At 33.8% G+C, this 18,685-nt stretch overlaps 1 protein-coding gene across 1 annotated transcript; it reads left to right on the top strand.

Moving 5' to 3' along the window:
* Positions 1–2,080: 2,080 nt before the first annotated feature.
* On the top strand, positions 2,081–18,469 carry LOC120173381 (ABC transporter D family member 1-like). Its single transcript, XM_039180572.1, has 26 exons — positions 2,081–2,363; positions 4,656–4,777; positions 5,846–6,095; positions 8,440–8,664; positions 9,320–9,517; positions 9,660–10,114; positions 10,363–10,498; positions 10,580–10,658; positions 11,715–11,953; positions 12,080–12,384; positions 12,465–12,573; positions 12,659–12,817; positions 13,447–13,546; positions 13,634–13,742; positions 14,098–14,188; positions 14,315–14,439; positions 14,585–14,734; positions 15,270–15,342; positions 15,803–15,983; positions 16,060–16,218; positions 16,836–16,997; positions 17,068–17,301; positions 17,417–17,580; positions 17,681–17,733; positions 17,816–17,894; positions 18,071–18,469. The coding sequence occupies exons 2-26, from the start codon at positions 4,716–4,718 to the stop codon at positions 18,155–18,157; spliced, it is 3,984 nt and encodes a 1,327-aa protein (XP_039036503.1). The 5' UTR covers positions 2,081–2,363; positions 4,656–4,715; the 3' UTR covers positions 18,158–18,469.
* The last annotated feature ends 216 nt before the right edge of the window (positions 18,470–18,685 follow it).

Raw genomic sequence — 18,685 nt, 5'->3', positions numbered from 1 at the left:
AACCGTTTATGCTAAACGGGGACGGGTTTGGTAATCTCCGCCCCGATTACTCGGCCCGATACCTAGCCCGATAAATATTAAAAATAATTATTATATATATATATATATAATATTAATAAATTTAATTTAATTTAATTTAATATATATATAATATTTATATATTTAATTTAAATATATATAGCCGGCCCGATACCCGTTTAAATAACCGTTTATACTAAACGGGATACTCGTTTCTCCTCGGTTTTCCCTGATTACCCGATGGGGATCCTCGTTTAAATCATCGCGGTTTTTTAATCGGGGACGAGTACGAGTTTTTTAAACAGAGACGAGGACGGGAGGACTAATACCCGGCTCGTTGCCATCCCTATGCTCGATTCATGAAATACGAAAAAATGTTATGAAATTCGGAATTTTTAATATCAAATAAACTAATTTTTTTATTAAATTCTAAGTGCATATTATGTTGGTTTATATTACAAATAAGTAATTAAAGTATGTTATTTTTTCATCTAAATATTTAAAGTGTTTTTAATCAAAATTTGTACCTAGACTTATCTTATTGATCAAAATCGGTACATAAAATATTCAATCTTTTTCATCGAAGTTCTAAAAAATTGACACATGATATTATTTAAAGAATATTTTACATACTTAGATAAGAAAAGATTGAATATTTTGAGTTTTCATTTTTATTAAAAAATTGTAAGTATTTAATTTAACCAAAAAAATAAATTTATATATTTACTTTGATAAAAAATATTTTTAAATACTTAAATACTTTAGGTGTTTGTTTTGATATAAGCTTAATATAGATTGGTATGATTTAATTATATCCCAAATAATTGTTAATTATTTTTTAAAATTATAAATATACATAATTAAAATTAATATATATACTTATATAACTATGTGAATAATTAATCAGTACAACGATGCAACTTAAATCGTAATAAAATTTTAATTTGAAACACAATTTTCCTATATAATATTTAAATATGATAAAATTCGAAATTGATATAATAAGATTTAAAGTCTTAATTTCTTATTACAGATCCAACACCATAACTTTAAAAATACAATTAAATTTAGATTAGACCTCTAAAGCTAAAACAAGAAGTCATTGTCAACTGCAAATGGTAACTTTACAGAAAATAATGGTCTTTATTTAATTTCAAACTTATTCGGACATAGAATTGAAATTAAAAAAAATATAAAACACGACTTTTATGTTGTCATTTCTTCGGCCAATTTTGGGGGGAAATTTATTAAAACGTATATTGATAAAAAAACAATATATTAAAAGTAAAATACATTTTTAAATAATAAAAATAGGATGTAAAAGATTGAATAACCAGTTTGTTAAGTTAGGGATGTAAATGAGATGAGACATATTGCGAACTATTCGATATTGACTCGGTCAAAACTCGATAAACACTCGAATCGACTGAACTCGACTCGAACTCGAATTCTTAACGAGTTACTTAATACTTGATTCGAAAAGCTCGCGAGCAACTCGAAAAAATGTTGTATTATAATTTTAGATTTTTTAAAATTACATTATTAAAAATATATTAAAAATACATTATTGATAATTATAAATTTTAAAAAATATATTTTTAAATGTAATATAAGATTTTTGTAGGTTCATATTCGAGTTCGAGTTCAAGCTTGAATTGAGTTCGAGTTTGAATCGAACTCAAAATTGAGCTTCAATCGAGCTCGAGACTTTAGCTTCAATTGAGCTCCTGAAATTTTGTTAAGTTTGAGTTTTTTTCGAGTTCGAACGAGTTTTAATATTATATTTCGAGTTTAAATTGAGTTTGATAATTTTTAATTCGTGAATTTTTGAGTCGAGTCTAATTTTAAACTTTTTAAGTTCGAGACGAGCTCAATAACACCTGAGCTCGACTCGGCTCGTATACAGGTCTAGTTCAAGTAAGTTAAGATTAAAAAAAAATTGAAAAGGAAAGGAAATTTGTATTTACAGAATTTTTTCTCTTTCAAAAGTTTGAAGTACATATTAAAAAACTTATAATATAAACAAGGCGCCGTGAAAGACTCGTCATCATCTATCACATATCATCTGCCAGTCTCTCTCTCCCCCTCTTTCCTTGGAATTTTGTTCATCGCGTTCGTCTTCGATTTACCAAATATTTTCATAATAATCCAAGGTTTGAATGATTGGAGCGCTTGGCGATTTTATTGTTAATATTTTGAGAAAAATTCGTTGGAAATTTTAGTTACCGACTACCGGGAACAATTGATAGAGGTGAGGAGAGATGAGGATTGCAAAGATTAAAGCGGTTTCTATTATTTTGATGCGGTTGTGAGAGGCTTCTGCTGCTGCAGCTGCAGCTGCTCAGGTATTCTTCAACAGCTACTCTCTAGTTTTGTTTCTTTTCTTTTTGGATTATAGTTAAATTTTCTTTTTCTTCTTGTTTTTGAATCTGCGGTTTTGGTTAGTTCTTGGAGCATAAGATTGTCATGTTTTTAGGAAATAATTTCATAAAAGAATAGAAAAAAGGCTGTGGTACTATTTAAAGAAAATATGGCTGTTATGGTAAGGTATTAGATCAAATTATGGAAAGTTGAACTAAGTGTAGCTCTGAAAATTTAGGTCAGGATCGTTGAAGTTGTAAAATTTGATGCTACAGTGAGACTTTAGCTCTTCTCGGTTTAATTTCGGGAAAGTAGTGAATTGTAACCGTGTAGGGTTATTATATGTATAGATTGTAAATGTTCTGGCTACTATTGGTGTTAAATTGAACAACATTGACTCACCTTTAGTTCTGGCTACTGTTGGTGTTAAATTGAACAACATTGACTCAGCTTTAGTTCTGGCTACTATAGTTGTGTCTGATTTGGTAAATCTTGTGGTTAGGAATGGTGAATTTTATGCGGTATTTGTGTTTGAAACCAGTTTGTCTGGTTTGCAGCAGAGGGTTCAATGCCCCTATGTTATAGTGTGGCAATTAAGTATTAGAAATTCAGGTTTGTTGAATGGTGGACAACGAGCACAAAAGTAATTTAACAAATTGTTTAATGAAGAAGAGGTGGGTTGCTCAGATATTTGTTCACATTTTCAGATGAAGAATGTGCATTTTTTATTTTATTTTTTATTCAAGCAATGGAGTTTATTATTGATTAAGAAGGGTTCAAACTAAAGTACTAATTACTAAACCAGTGACAATATGTTTTCCTCCGTGACTCTTTTTTGGTCTTCATCTCTCCTAGTATGTCAACTTGTACAAGTGATTTAAATATGCTAGAAACTTCAGCTGCATCTTTTTCTCTATCAATTTGCATAGCTTTAAAAAAAATGTAATTTTTCCTTTTTCATGGTTATTTTATTGCCTACTTCCTATTCTCGTGAAGTAGGGAATATGCAATAGTTTTTATCAGTGTGACTACATTTGTTTATCATCTTGAACAACTTAAGGTGTTTGGATTCTGTAATTTGGCTGGATACTGTAATGATTTGATTTCAATGGAACTTGCTAAAAAAGAAAAAAAGATTGATTGGATTGTTTCACCTTTTGTTCTTCCCAATTTCTGATCACTCATTAATGATAGATCCGGATAAAATAAAACTAGTTCCTGAAAACATCATTGGTTTATACTTTTGTTAAGATAAGCTCTTAGTGTTATCTTATCCACCAAAGAACATTTTACTGAACTTCAACAGTACTCTTGGGTTATGATTTTTTTTTTTTTTGCAGTTGCTTTTTCTAATAATTTTTATTACACACTCCATTATTGTCATTGTTATGCTGGTGGTGCTTAAATAATATGTCTCGCATAAATGTTATGCTTGATTATCTGTTGAGAAATATTTTATAAGAAGTGCGTAGAAGTTTTCATATTACAAAAATTGAAGTATAATCTCTTTCCAACATTTACTTTTGGTGGAGCATGGTTATTGGTTAACACCATTGGCTTTCAAATTAGAATTTGTGAGAGCTCAAAACAACAGTTGTAAGAATGATTTTTTGTCCTTTTTCTACATAAATATTTGCCTTATCTTGTTAATCAACAGGTTGTGACTTTTGGAGAATCATCTTATGTTCCTTATACTATGAATTTGTTAAAATCGTTTTTCCTTCTCCAGAGCATTATCTTTCACTATGCTGCTAATTGCATTAGATGGTATTGCAACTACCCTGCTAATTTAGTTCCAACTTGTTGCGCATTGGCTGTAAAATTTTGGATATCTTTTCTTTTCGGGAATGGTGGGGAAGATTTGAGATGTTTTAGCCAATTATAAGAAATTGTTGCCTAAACCTTCTCTAATTTTGGAGATCTTTTCTTTTGGGGAATTACAGGATAGATTTGTGATGTTTTAGTCAATAATAAGAAATTGCCGCATAAAATTTCTCTAATTTGAAGTGTCCTTCCTAGATTTTATTTTCATATGTACTCTGGTATCCTATTTTTTGTCATTTACAACAAATCACATTATAGGAGTATACATGTGTCTTCTAAAACCATAGATATATACGTTTCTAGTGAAGTTTCTTCATTTTTTCTTGAAAGGGTAATAAATACTACTCTTGTCGACCCTCTTTCAATTTATTGGTTCCCAATGTTGTTCGTATTAGTCGGAAAAGCCAAAGTTGAAGCATTGTTATTTAACAATTGTTGTTAATGCATTTCAGAATCTTCCATCTTTGGTGGGTGGCCTTTCTTTGCTACCTTGCTGAGTTCCTCCTTCAACAATGCTTTCTCTTCAATTGTTGCAGTTAACTGAGCATGGCCAAAATCTTATGGCTTCTAGGAGGTATTTATGTATTTTTTGGTTGTATTCAGTTTAAATAGTTATTTTGACTCTTCTATATTGTGATTGAGTGAATTTATTGTTCGTACACATTATAAGAGTTGGTGCTTTCCTTGAACTGGTCTGTTAATGATGATGCTAATATTTTATGTTTCTTTTAGGGAAAATATTACTTTGTATTTTTCTCTTTCCTCTTTACTTTCTTAATACCTACTTCTCGATGAATGTGAACAACATAGAAAAAAAGTGTTCAGTTTTTCTGTTTGTTTGGGGTTTCTTAGTATATACTGAAAGTGAGTGACCTCATGGGTTGATGGCCTACACTTTACAAATGTCAGAAGCTTTAAAATTGTTGAAAGAATAATGTGACACATGGTCATTTTTCAGGTTCCATGTTTTTTACTCTGTCTTTATCTTGGGAACAGTCATTGTATAAAGACACACTCTATCAATTAGGAAAACCTTGCAAGTTGTTTCTTTAATTTTTATAAAAAATTCAATTTTTTTATGGATAATAATATAAGAGAAAGAAACTTATAATTTTTGATTGTATGGGGTGGTGACTGATATAGATATATAGGAACTGGTCTTCAGTAAATGTCTGTATTGTCAGGTTAATCATGAATAACCTCGAGGCTTTCCCCACCCGTGGTTACCCTTTTCTTCAAAGGATAAATGATTTTCTATGGGACTAGGATGTAATCGCACATTCCCTTTATCATTTTGGTCTCTGTCTCAATTACTTTAGTCCAAAAGAAAAATGTTAACTATGATTGTCTCTTAAATTTTTTAAATCAGCTAACTATTTGGAACAAACTTATTTTAAGTGTTTTGGGACAAAAGAAGACATCTGGGAAATTTTTAGTTTAGAGAATCCCTACTGGTTGGGGATATCCTTTCGTAGAAGAAGATGTTGGAGAACTTATCATCTTATTATTAGAACATACCATGTTGGATGTTCATGCTGTGGTATTCATGTTACAGTGCTTAAGTCACATAACCTTTGTCTTCTCTCCTCCTCATGTGGCTGTCTAGTATTTTACTCTCTCTTTTTTTTTAATGTTTTCACAGGAAAGCGCTACTGCTTGCTTCTGGTATTGCGGTTGCCAGTGGAACTGCTGCTTATCTAAAATCAAGGTTTAGCAATAAAACAGCTAATTCATGTAGTCATTCCAATGGGGTCCGAGGAAACAGAGAAAATTCAGATAATGTTCTTAAAAAGAAAGGCGGATTGAAGTCCCTTCAGGTTTTAGCAGCAATTCTTCTATCAAAGATGGGCCAAATGGGTGCAAGAGATCTGTTGGCATTGGTCGGCATGGTGGTAAGCCTTTTATATTGTGTATTTCCAACATACAAGGGCTTAATATTTTGCTTACTTTATGAATTTTTTGTCCTTTATATTTTATTTGCCACGTCACATTTCAAGCCACAAACTTTATTAAGATAGGAAACTTGAAAATTTAATGAGTATTAGGCTTGCAAAGATTGGGGTTATTTAGCATTTTCTCGATGTTGAATCTTTAGTGTAGAGATGTCACTTGACTGGGTGTTATGTGCACATATAACAAAAGGGATTGGCTCAAATCGATATTTATGCTAGACAGGGGCAATAAATTTTGCAATATGTAGAGCAGCTTGGTTGTCGCACCACAATTTTATAGGTTTGAATTACCAAGACTGAAGTCCCTTAGCAATCGACATGTCCACATAAGCTCACATGTAGCTTGTGCCGTGGCTCTATTCTCTAAGGTGGCGTTTGGTTCGCTGGAATGTTTCTGAGGGAATTGGAATCTGTGAAGGAATTGGAATATGTCAGGAATTGGAATCCAATTCCATATTCTGTTTGGTTGGCAGGAAATGGAATTGGAATCTAATTCCATATTCTGTTTGGTTCGCAGACATGTCAGATGAATTTGATTTCAGTAATGTAAAATAACAGAATTGCCCTTCTAGTTTTTTTGTTTTATTTTAGTTTGTTTTACAACTTACATGTAGTAATATATTATAAAAAATTAAAAAATATTAAATTTTCATTTTATTGATTGATTATTCATTTCAATAAATTATAAAAATCATTTTTATTCAATAAAAACATTGACTTAATTGAAAAAAAAATTATATATAGAGGGGTATTATTGTAATTATTCCTAAGTATATAAGGTAAAATTATATATTTTTTCGGGTCCGGTCCGGTTTTTTCACCCTAAACCCGAATCCGACCCGACCTGAAAATCACACTTAAAAAACCCGATCGACCCAAACAAAATAAAGTTTCACCCGACCCGACTCGAAATAATAAAAAAATTATTTTTATTCAATAAAAACAATGGCTTAATTGAAAAAAATTATATATAGAGGAGTATTATTGTAATTATTCCTAAATATTTAAAGTAAAATTATATATATTTTCGGGTTGGGTTTTTTTCACCCTAAACCCGAACTCGACCCGACCCGAATATCACACTTAAAAAACCGACCTGACCCGTCCAAAATAAAGTTTCACCCGACCTGATCCGACCTGACCCGAAATAATAAAAAAAAATATTTTTATTCAATATATGAATAAGTTATCAAAAAATTGATGAGGGTAGTATGGTCAAATTTCAATTCCTTCCAATAAGGGAATTGAATTCCATCCATTTTTGGATAGAATTCACTTTCCATCATTTGATGGAAAGTTGAAGCTATGAAGGATTCCAATTCCCTTGGAAAACTTGAACCAAACATGGGAAAGTAGTGGAATTGGATTCCAATTCCTCCTAATTCCAAGGGATTCATGCCAACCAAAAACCACCTAATTTTCCAATAAACAAGGATTCACCATTTTGCTTCTTACTCTTCCATGATGGCAAATTGCCTTCAACCAAAAACAATAAGTTGTGATATATCTTCTATCAATTTTATAATCTCATAGATTTGCACCTGAGAAACACTCACTACTATTGCTATATAATATGGCACGTCCTGGAGCATTTTTACCAGAGGGGTTATTGGTTGTAATATGGGTTTTGTAGCAAATCGCTAGGAAGCACTTCTTTGACATTTGACTGATATAATGGTCTATCACTGTAGAAATAAGAGAGAAACTGTATAGGTTTAACCACTGGCGAGAAACTACTAGAATCTTTGGTGTTTGAGCAGACCTTATAACAATAAAGGGCAGGTTGAAGTGAGCCATGAGGATTAACTTTGTCTACAAACAGTACAAACCAGTAAGCTCTTATCTTCTAGTGACTATGCTAGTTCCCTAGTAACATTATTGTCTTAAGCAGTACACAGCATATTACACAAGCTATAGAATAAAATGAGCGTAGAGAATCAAATGACTCTATGATTAAGTTTATATTTACTTGCTATATTTACTACACAAATAGAAACAAAGATAAGCCAAGGCACATGAGAAGGAAATTGGTTAAGGCAAAGAACTTTTTCTATATACCTTCATTATGTAAGCATTTGCACAGACAGGTGCATGCATGCCTGTGATTTTAGCTTGAACATCTTATGTGACATGCATCAGATATAGCAATTAGCACAGAAAATATTAAAAAGGGTGATGGAAATTTAATTTACTTGTACTTGGATGTGACACAGATGCTTTTGTAGCTTGAACTCTAGTGGTGGGTTTGCGCTCTTTTTAAGTAACATCTATTACCTTTTTGCAGGTGCTGAGAACTGCTTTGAGCAATAGATTAGCAAAAGTTCAGGGATACCTATTCCGTGCTGCTTTTCTTCAGCGTGTACCATCATTTTTCCGGCTAATTTCCGAAAACATTTTATTGTGCTTTCTTCTGTCGATCATTCATTCAACTTCAAAATACATAACGGGTACCCTAAGTTTGAGGTTCAGAAAAATACTGACGAAACTCATCCATTCACACTATTTTGAGGTAGTTTTATGCCTTTGATGTTGGGTTAATTCTTTTTATGGTTTTTATCATTCATTTTTAATCTGGTTCGATCAGGCCTCTTTCCCATCTGATTTCATTAATACAGCTTTAGTGTTCATATGTGCCTGCATAAGTGAACTATCATGTTTGCACATCTCTACCACTGCAGGTGGATTACGTGTTTTTGTTTAATATTGAATTGTCTTATATTTTTTTTATCTGGTATTTTTCATCGCTTTTAAAATATGCGTAATAACTTTAACCAAAGCCTTGTGGAGCTAAAGTCTTAAATCCAAGTAGACTTAAAATATGTGAAGTTCAGAATCTCATGAAATTTTCTTTCCTGAAACTGAGTGTATTTTCTAATGAGTGATGAAAAATTTTAGTATTCTGTTCTAATCTTGATAGCCAGTCATTTACTCTTCCCTCCAAATGCCTTTTTTTTACCAAATCCGTTTTTGCTTTAAACTGCAGTGAGATTTTCCATCTGATATATAAATTGCTAATACAATCTTCATTTTTAATAACGTTGCTTTACCTTCGTTTGTTCTCTCATGAAGTAAGAAGTACTCATCTATTAGTTTTACATACATAATAAGTTTTTTAAAATTACTATGTTTTATTTTTTATTGACTGACAAAATATTTGATTTCAGAACATGGCATATTACAAAATATCACACGTTGATGGACGGATTAGGAATCCTGAACAACAGATTGCAAGTGATGTTCCAAGATTCTGTTCAGAGTTGAGTGAGCTTGTACAGGATGATCTTACAGCAGTTACTGACGGTCTGCTTTATACTTGGCGTCTTTGCTCTTATGCTAGCCCAAAATACATATTCTGGATTTTGGTAATTTCTGTCCTATTCAATTGTATTGTTACTGGCTTACATAATTTCCTGGCATGTTTAATTGTGATTACATATTGTTTAATTCTGCTGATGTAGTCATTACCATATTGTTTAAATGTCAAATTAACACATTGCTTTTCAGGCCTATGTTTTGGGAGCTGGAGCTGCAATAAGAAACTTCTCTCCTTCCTTTGGGAAGCTAATGTCCAAAGAACAACAGTTGGAAGGAGAATACAGACAACTTCATTCAAGGTTAAGGACCCATTCAGAGAGTATAGCATTTTATGGTGGAGAAAGTAGAGAAGAATTTCATATTCAACAGAAGTTTAAGAACCTTGTTAGGCACATGAGGGTTGTACTTCATGACCATTGGTGGTTTGGCATGATTCAGGACTTCTTATTGAAGTACCTTGGTGCTACTGTGGCTGTTGTCCTGATTATTGAGCCTTTCTTTGCTGGCCATCTTAGACCAGATACTTCAACATTGGGACGGGCAGAAATGTTGAGCAATTTAAGATATCACACCAGTGTTGTAATTTCACTATTTCAGGCTCTGGGAACCCTTTCTATAAGTTCAAGACGGCTAAATCGTCTCAGGTATTTCTTTGTTCACTGTTGGCTTTCGAGATGTGTTAGTGATACAGCATACAGAGGAATATTAAACACTTGCTAAGCAACCTCTTAAATCTTACCAGGCCCATCCCTAAAATCCGTAATGAATCTAGTTGTTGATTGGTACAAAATTGAACTTCAGTGAGACAGATTGAGGAACATGAGAGAGAGATTTCTAATTAATCTAAAACTTAAGTTGTATTCTTATTATTGTTTCTCTTATTATCTTTCAGTGGCTATGCTGATCGTATTCATGACTTAATGATGATATCGAAAGAGTTAAGTGATGATGATAAGTCATCCCTGCAAAGTGCCGGAAGTAGGAATTACTTAACTGAAGCTAATTATGTTGAGTTTTCTGGCGTCAAGGTATTTGAGATGATATTTAACCATTTATGATTCTTAATATGCCTTGGCAATGTTTGTGTTCTAATGGTTGTAACCGTCCAGGTTGTCACTCCAACCGGAAATGTTTTGGTGAAGGATCTCTTTCTAAGGGTTGAATCGGGATCTAATCTTTTGATTACAGGTTCTTTTTCCCTAAAAAAAGATTGATTTTTTTACTTATGATATGCCTTATGTTTCCATTTCCTCTGGTTTTAGTTTTCAACATGCTTCTATTTTGCTATTTTTCATCCATTTCTATTATTTTTGAGGATTTATGAGTTTTTATTGGAAATGAGAGTTACCATAAATGGGTTGTAGATTTTGTTACATAGTGATGATTGACTTAAAGTTTTGGTCTGTTATGATGGGACTTTTTGATGGAGTTTGTTCTTAATATTTTTATATTAACCAAAGAGTGGCTTAATTTAAATATTAAGCCCAGTAACGATTCTATTTGATATAGCCATCTTGCTAGCTATATTTCAGTACATGTTTTATTTTGAAGAAGAATATAAATCACTAACTGGTGCACAACATTGAATTCATAGTTGTCTTTTTTTTAGAGTCCATAGCTTTAGCTTTTTAATAAAAGCAAGAGAAATGTTCATATTTCTCTGACATTTATGATTCTCTTTAATGTCATTGTTCTCTACTAAGATTCCTAAGACGTAAGCTCTTTGAGGTGCTTAAAAGATAAGGCAAGCTTAATAAGAGGACTAGAAACAGGTGTAGGGGAGAAAGAAAAACATACTATATGTTTAATTCCGGTTGCATGAAAAGGAGCAGAGTTCCTTTTTCTTTTTGAGTGAACATTTTCTTCTCAGATGAGGCAGATTGCTGGATTTATGCTTCTGTTCTGAAGCAAGAATGGGGTGAAGATGGAGAATATAGTCCTTTCTCTCCACCTTGTCCTCAACAGCCCTTTAGCACTCTTACCTGCCTTTAACTGTTGCCTATTATTAATATCCTTGTATTCATGCTTTTCCAGTGGAAAGTGAAAGTCTTTGTGTTCTTTGTTTATGCATGTGTGCGTCTGTGTGTGTATGTATGCATGCATGCGTGTGTGCGTCTATGTGCTTTGCATGCCTATGCTTTGTTTATGTATGTGATGCCCTTTAAGTTTATCTTCCTGAAAATTAGTCTGCCTGTGCTTAATCCTGTTTCAAAGTAAATCTCTTGTTTTTTTTCTTTGCTGAAGGTCCAAATGGCAGTGGAAAGAGTTCCCTTTTTCGTGTTTTAGGTGGTCTGTGGCCACTGGTGTCTGGCCATATTGTGAAACCTGGGGTTGGTTCTGATCTTAATAAGGAAATCTTCTATGTGCCACAAAGACCATACACAGCTTTTGGAACCCTTCGAGACCAGCTAATTTATCCTCTTACCGCAGATCAGGAGGTTGAACCTCTTACACATAGTGGAATGGTGGACCTTTTGAAAAATGTACAAGTTTAATCTCACAATACATTTCTTGTTTTCTCTTGCTTAATTGTGTATTGATTCTTTCTGTGTCTTTTTGAGTTTTATGGGCTACTTTTAAAATAATTATTCTCTTTGTTGTTCCTTTAGGTTGACCTTGACTACCTGTTGGATCGTTATCCACCTGAGAAAGAGGTGAATTGGGGTGATGAACTCAGTCTTGGGGAGCAACAGAGATTGGGGATGGCTAGACTGTTCTACCATAAGCCTAAATTTGCAATTCTTGATGAGTGCACTAGTGCTGTGACAACTGATATGGAGGAACGATTTTGTGCTAAGGTTAGAGCAATGGGTACATCATGCATAACCATATCACATCGTCCAGCACTAGTTGCATTTCATGACGTTGTTTTGTCCTTGGATGGGGAAGGAGGATGGAAAGTTCATTACAAAAGGTACCAAGCATTAAGTTGCATGTATTGCATATATTATCAGTAGTTGTGGTGTATTAATCGAATTTCTACAAAACCTGCAGTGAGAATTCTTCAGTACAAAGTGAAGGCGAGATTGATTTGACAGTTTCTGAGACACACCGCAAAAATGATGCGATTGCAGTTCAACGGGCATTCTCTGCTGCTAAAATGGTCTGAAAATTTCTGAAGCTTGGTTTCTTTGTTTTTTTCTGGATCTGTTTTATCTCAGTGCAAACTGTGGACTGATTTTTTCTAGGACTCTGAATTCTCAAGTTCAAAGACTCTATCATATGTGTCAGAGGTAATAGCAGTATCGCCCTCTGTCAATCACGATGCTAAATTGCCTATTGTTCCTCAACTCCACAAGGTTCCAAGAGTACTGCTATTGAGAGTAGCTGCCATGTTTAAAGTATTGGTATGTTTTGGGCAAGTTTTCTTTATTCTCTTAAACTAACCCCAGTAACTTAAGATGACGATTTTCTCATTATTGTGCTCAAAGAAGGTATTGGTAATTGACCTTGTGAAGTTCTAAATTTTACTGGAAAGCTCAATGATGAGTTTCCCGAAAGTATAGATTATTATGCCTCACTTTATGTAATTGGTCTTGCTTATTCCTAAAGTGATTTTTCAATGGATTTTTAGATCCTGGAAAAAAATCTCTATGAATGGTATCTTTGATTACTTGGCTTTTAGTATGGAGTTTAAATCCTAGAGAGCAAATGCTTAAAGTTATATCCTTGTGTTTTCTGGAAGTGCCGTTATGATTAGCAAAGACGGAGTCAACCACATTGCCACGTCTCTAATATTCCTATATAACCGTACCATAACTGATACAAGTAGCTTAAACACTGTTGTATAACATTTCTTGAGCGTATGGATGATTAATTTTTTTCTTTGTTGATGATATTTTACTTATCTTCAATATTTGAATTTGAGCAAATTTCATGCAAAATCCTTAATGTAAGTAATGAGAAAATGTTGCTTTTATCCACCAACACTAGGTTTTTAATTCTTTATTTGCAACCTTAAATTATTGTATTTTAGGTACCCACGGTATTTGACAAACAAGGGGCTCAACTACTTGCAGTTGCTTTTCTCGTTGTCTCGAGAACATGGATATCAGATCGGATTGCATCATTGAATGGTATTACAAATCTATTATTATGCTATTTATTCAATTTAAAATTCTGAGATATTATTTTATTGCTATTTTAAATCCATCAACTCCCAGGAACCACTGTGAAGTATGTTTTGGAGCAGAATAAGACTGCCTTTATCCGTTTAATTGGCATAAGTGTTCTTCAAAGTGGTGCATCTTCTTTCATTGCACCCTCCATCAGGTAATTTTTCCTAAAGAGCAACTATTGACCTCCATATGAAATACGAAAACTAAAAGAGGGTGTTACAAATCGAGAAAAGATCTATCAGTGTAATAATGTATTAAATCTACGCTAATATAATACTGTGTTACGTACTTATCTGCAATATAGGCATACATGTATGTATAGTTTTATCTTCCTAACGACTGTAGGTTTTGTGTTATATTAATGATTTAATGCTAGTGTATAACCCCAATAACGAAATTGATCTCTTCTTGCATAAGTTCCATTCTCATCCCTAGCTTTTTTCAACATCTAGATTCATGGCTTCTCAGTGAAAAATAATTTTTTAAATAGCCATTTTCTTGGTTTGCAGGCACTTGACAGCTAGGCTGGCCCTTGGATGGAGGATTAGGTTGACCCAAAATTTGCTTAAGAACTACTTACGAAATAATGCATTTTACCAGGTACTTTGATCAGCTAAGATACACCGATGCCTGTGTACTTGGTCGACATTGCACTATGTTTATAGTTTTCTCTACTATTACCAAGAATTCTGCAATGGCAAATTCACATCACACATCTCATTGTAGGTTTTTCATATGTCAAGCAAAAATATTGATGCAGATCAAAGAATAACTCATGATCTTGAGAAGTTAACAACTGATTTGTCAGGACTGGTTACTGGAATGGTAAAGCCATCTGTTGACATTTTATGGTGAGTACATTGTCTTGATTTATTTTGGTCATATGATTGGTTTCCTATCTAATCTTGAATCTCGACTTTGAAAGCATATGCCCCTTTCCTCCCTCATTTATCTACCCTTCTAAGAAAGATTCTTAACCAATGCTGAAAATTTTAGGTTCACCTGGAGAATGCAACTGTTAACTGGGAGAAGGGGTGTTGCCATTTTGTATGCATATATGTTACTTGGTCTGGGTTTTCTAAGGACTGTTACTCCTGATTTTGGTGATTTGACAAGTCGAGAACAACAGCTTGAGGGGACTTTTAGGTAATTCTAGTATCCATGTTACTAATACTAAGAATGCTAAACGTACTTACACACGGAAATACTTGCATGAACATTTATGTGCAAAGTGCCCTTCTAAACTGGTCTGGTAGTTTAATAAGAGAAGCTCTGGAAGCTAAAATGTGAAGATACAAGGTAAGAATGATATGTTTACAAACTGCAAAGATGAGTATTTGTTTTTGAGCAAACATGCTTACATGATGCAGTGGATTGATTAGAACAATTAAAATATCTAAAATGAGAGGAAAGTCATGTTGTTATCTCATTTTTACATTTATATTTAACAGTAAATTAATTATATCTAGGTTTATTCTCTTGACAATTTTTGCCTTGGTTAAACTTTTCAACTTTAGGCCTTCTCATACTCTTACTGTTCATTATCTGTAAGTTCTTAAATCATTGACGGATAAATATGAAAAACACATGTATCAACTTAGGTACTTTTGTGTAATTTTATGAATATATGTATATTGTTCTGTATATATCATTCTAATAACTTGCACTATATTTTAATTAGGTTCATGCATGAAAGACTGCGCACTCATGCTGAATCTGTTGCTTTCTTTGGAGGTGGTGCTCGTGAAAAAGCAGTAAGATATTTAACTCATTGTTGTATCTGATACGTTTGAATGCCTACTATTGTTTTCATCATTTTTTTACACTGATGTAGACATTTCCTTGTGGAAAATTAGATGGAGTAGTTTGATTCTTTTTATAAGCTGGAAGTTTGGATACACCTTATGTTTATATTGCACAACTATAGTTTACAGTTAGCATTATAGACTGAAACCAAAAGATAAACTCTTTATTGTATTGTTCCTACATTCCAAAGGCATATATTGTTTTATTGATGCCTTCCCTCTCTTGTTTTTATATATAGAAGAATGTTTTACCGTGAAATGACATGAGTTCTGGAATATTTTACGGATCATGGTCTACTATTCCCCCCCCCCTTCCATGGTTTGCAGCTGAGCATGCATTATGCAACATTACTATTTCTCCAGAACTTCCATCCCCTGTATCTAATTATATGTTTCTTAAATTTAACAGATGGTCGACTCAAGATTTAAGGAGCTTCTTGACCACTCTTTGCTTCTTTTGAAGAAGAAATGGCTATTTGGTATACTTGATGATTTTGTCACAAAACAGCTTCCACATAATGTTACTTGGTTTTTGAGCTTATTATATGCCTTAGAGCACAAGGGGGACCGAGCCTTGGTTTCTACACAAGGTTAGATATCTGACTCGACTTTGAAGTACTTTCTGGTTTTTCCACCACCCTCTGAAAGTACTTAACTAATTTTTAGGTGAGCTGGCACATGCATTGAGGTTCCTGGCATCTGTTGTATCTCAAAGCTTTTTAGCTTTTGGTGACATCCTAGAACTGCATAGAAAGTTTCTGGAGCTATCAGGAAGCATCAATCGAATTTTTGAGCTTGAAGAGCTTCTTGATGCTGCTCAGTCTGGTATATATCTAATTTACTCTATCCTAATGGTTGTTTATACCCTTCCATTTCATTTTCATGTGTTATCTCATTTATTTTGTTGAAACAATGGTATAAAAGGAATTTCGTCAAATCTCATAGTTGCTGCCATTCTTCCGAGTGTGAAAAAACTTTACAAAATACAAATATCATATGTTTGGAGGTATAGGTTTTCTGTTGGTATCTTCAGGGAGCAATTCATAAATTATAACAATTTAATAGTTGGGTCCATTTGCATGTAAGCTGCTTACAGTATGTCACTGCATTCATTGTTCCTCAGGACATTTCAGCAAAAAACCATAACACATCGGGCCTTACCAAAACATGGGATTCGTAATGTTTGTTGTGTTTCAATTGAACATACCTCTTCTCATAATATGTCACTTGAGAAATTCTTTCTCATGATGGATTTGCTTCTTTATGACACATCTATTTTGGCCTCCGTAAATATTTTTGTTGATCAGCTACTGCTCCGTATCTATCTGACTCGGATCAACTTCTTTTCTTAGTCATCTTTTGTTGTTCAATTTATTTATTTTGCGACTGACTGAGTTGCCTACACTTTGCAAATTAATCTAACAAGATTGTCATCTAACCAGGGGATTTGAGTGCCAATAATTTGTTGCAGTCTCAGAGGACTGCTCTCCCCGCTAAAGATGTTATTTCATTTTCCGAGGTGGATATAATTACTCCAGCACAGAAGCTTTTGGCTAGGCAGTTGACCTGTGATGTAGTCCCAGGAAAAAGCCTGCTAGTTACTGGTTAGTATAGGGATTTTTATTGTGTTCCTTGATAGGAGATTTGTATCTGACTTGCCTTTAATCTCTTAAGGTCCAAATGGGAGTGGAAAAAGTTCTGTTTTCAGAGTGCTTCGAGGTCTGTGGCCCATAGTGAGTGGAAGGCTTTATAAACCATCCCACTATTTTGATGAAGAGACTGCATCTGGTGGCATCTTCTATGTTCCTCAGCGACCGTATACATGCTTGGGAACTTTAAGGGATCAAATCATATATCCTCTCTCTCGTGAGGAAGCAGAGTTGAGAGAATTGAAGTTGTGTGGACAAGGTAACCTACTTGTATAAGTTGCATTGCTTTCCTTGTTTTTTGAATTTCTTATTTGATGTCACAATGTACTGAAGTTGTCTCTGTGCTTTTGGAAATTGTGAACATCTTTTTCCAGGTAAAAACCCAGCAGATACCACCAGCATACTTGATGCACGTCTGAAGACCATTCTTGACAATGTTCGACTGAATTATCTTTTGGAACGGGAGGAAGGTGGTTGGGATGCTAATCTCAATTGGGAAGACATCCTCTCACTCGGAGAACAGCAGAGATTAGGCATGGTGAGTTAAGCTAACTTCTGCACCTTTTGGACAACAATATTCTACTATTTATCGCAGGTGAAATTATGTTCTTTTGATAACGAACTTTCTGTTTTACCAGGCACGGTTGTTCTTCCACAAACCTAAATTTGGTATCCTCGATGAATGCACAAAGTATGCGACTAATCACCTATATATTTTGCTTCAAAACCGGTAACTAGCAGTCTAATTTACCTGGGTATTCTTCTCATGGCAGTGCCACGAGTGTCGATGTTGAGGAGCAACTTTATAGACTGGCAAAAGATTTGGGTATTACCGTTATTACATCATCACAGGCAAGTAATTTGATCCGACAAACATGCAACTGGTTGTTTTCAGAACATTTATTTTTAAATTCGATGGATAATAGAACATTTATGATACTCATCATGATTCCTAACACGAACATTGCAACAAAATTAGTTCCTTTGTATTTGAAGTCTTCCTTTTGCTATCTATTGTGTTTTCCCAGCGGCCTGCTCTAATACTGTTCCATGCTTTGGAGTTACGACTTGTTGATGGTGAGGGTAAGTGGGAACTACGGTCAATCAAACAATGAGTTGGGTGCAACGACGAGCTTTGTATTTGTGCTCCATATGATGGTATACGCAGGAGCCCGAGTGCGAGGGACAACTTGAAGCGAACTTCGCTGCTTCAAGAATCGGTTGACATGATTATGGAGACGGATAAATTCTTAACCACGCTCAGAACAAGGGGCAAGCCAATGAGAATTATAATTTACCTTTCATTAGAACAGATTGTTGCAAACACTGCTAGTTAGGGAATGATTAAATGAGAGGAATCGAAGTATAATCATAACTATAATCTATTTAAGCATAAAGAAAGCATTCGTGTACAGGTTTCTCATTTCCGCCACTATCCCTATTCTTTTTACCCTTTCTTTTATGGGATAAAAATTCATGGGTTGTAAGAATTGATTGATGCCCCACGAATAAATTCGAAGGGAATAGGTTATCAAATTTTTTATCCCTTATGATTATTGTTTTATCTACATGATTTTTAAGAGAAATATTATATGAAATTTTAGTTAAGTTTGGATTTAGTCCAATTAATAATATCTACTGGT

This window comes from Hibiscus syriacus, unplaced genomic scaffold (genome assembly GCF_006381635.1).
Source record: "Hibiscus syriacus cultivar Baekdansim isolate YM2019G1 unplaced genomic scaffold, ASM638163v2 tig00111947_pilon, whole genome shotgun sequence".
Classification (NCBI taxonomy): Eukaryota; Viridiplantae; Streptophyta; class Magnoliopsida; order Malvales; family Malvaceae; genus Hibiscus; species Hibiscus syriacus.
The sequence above is the reverse complement of the archived record's forward strand: the minus strand, read 5'-3'. Positions and strand labels throughout refer to the sequence as shown.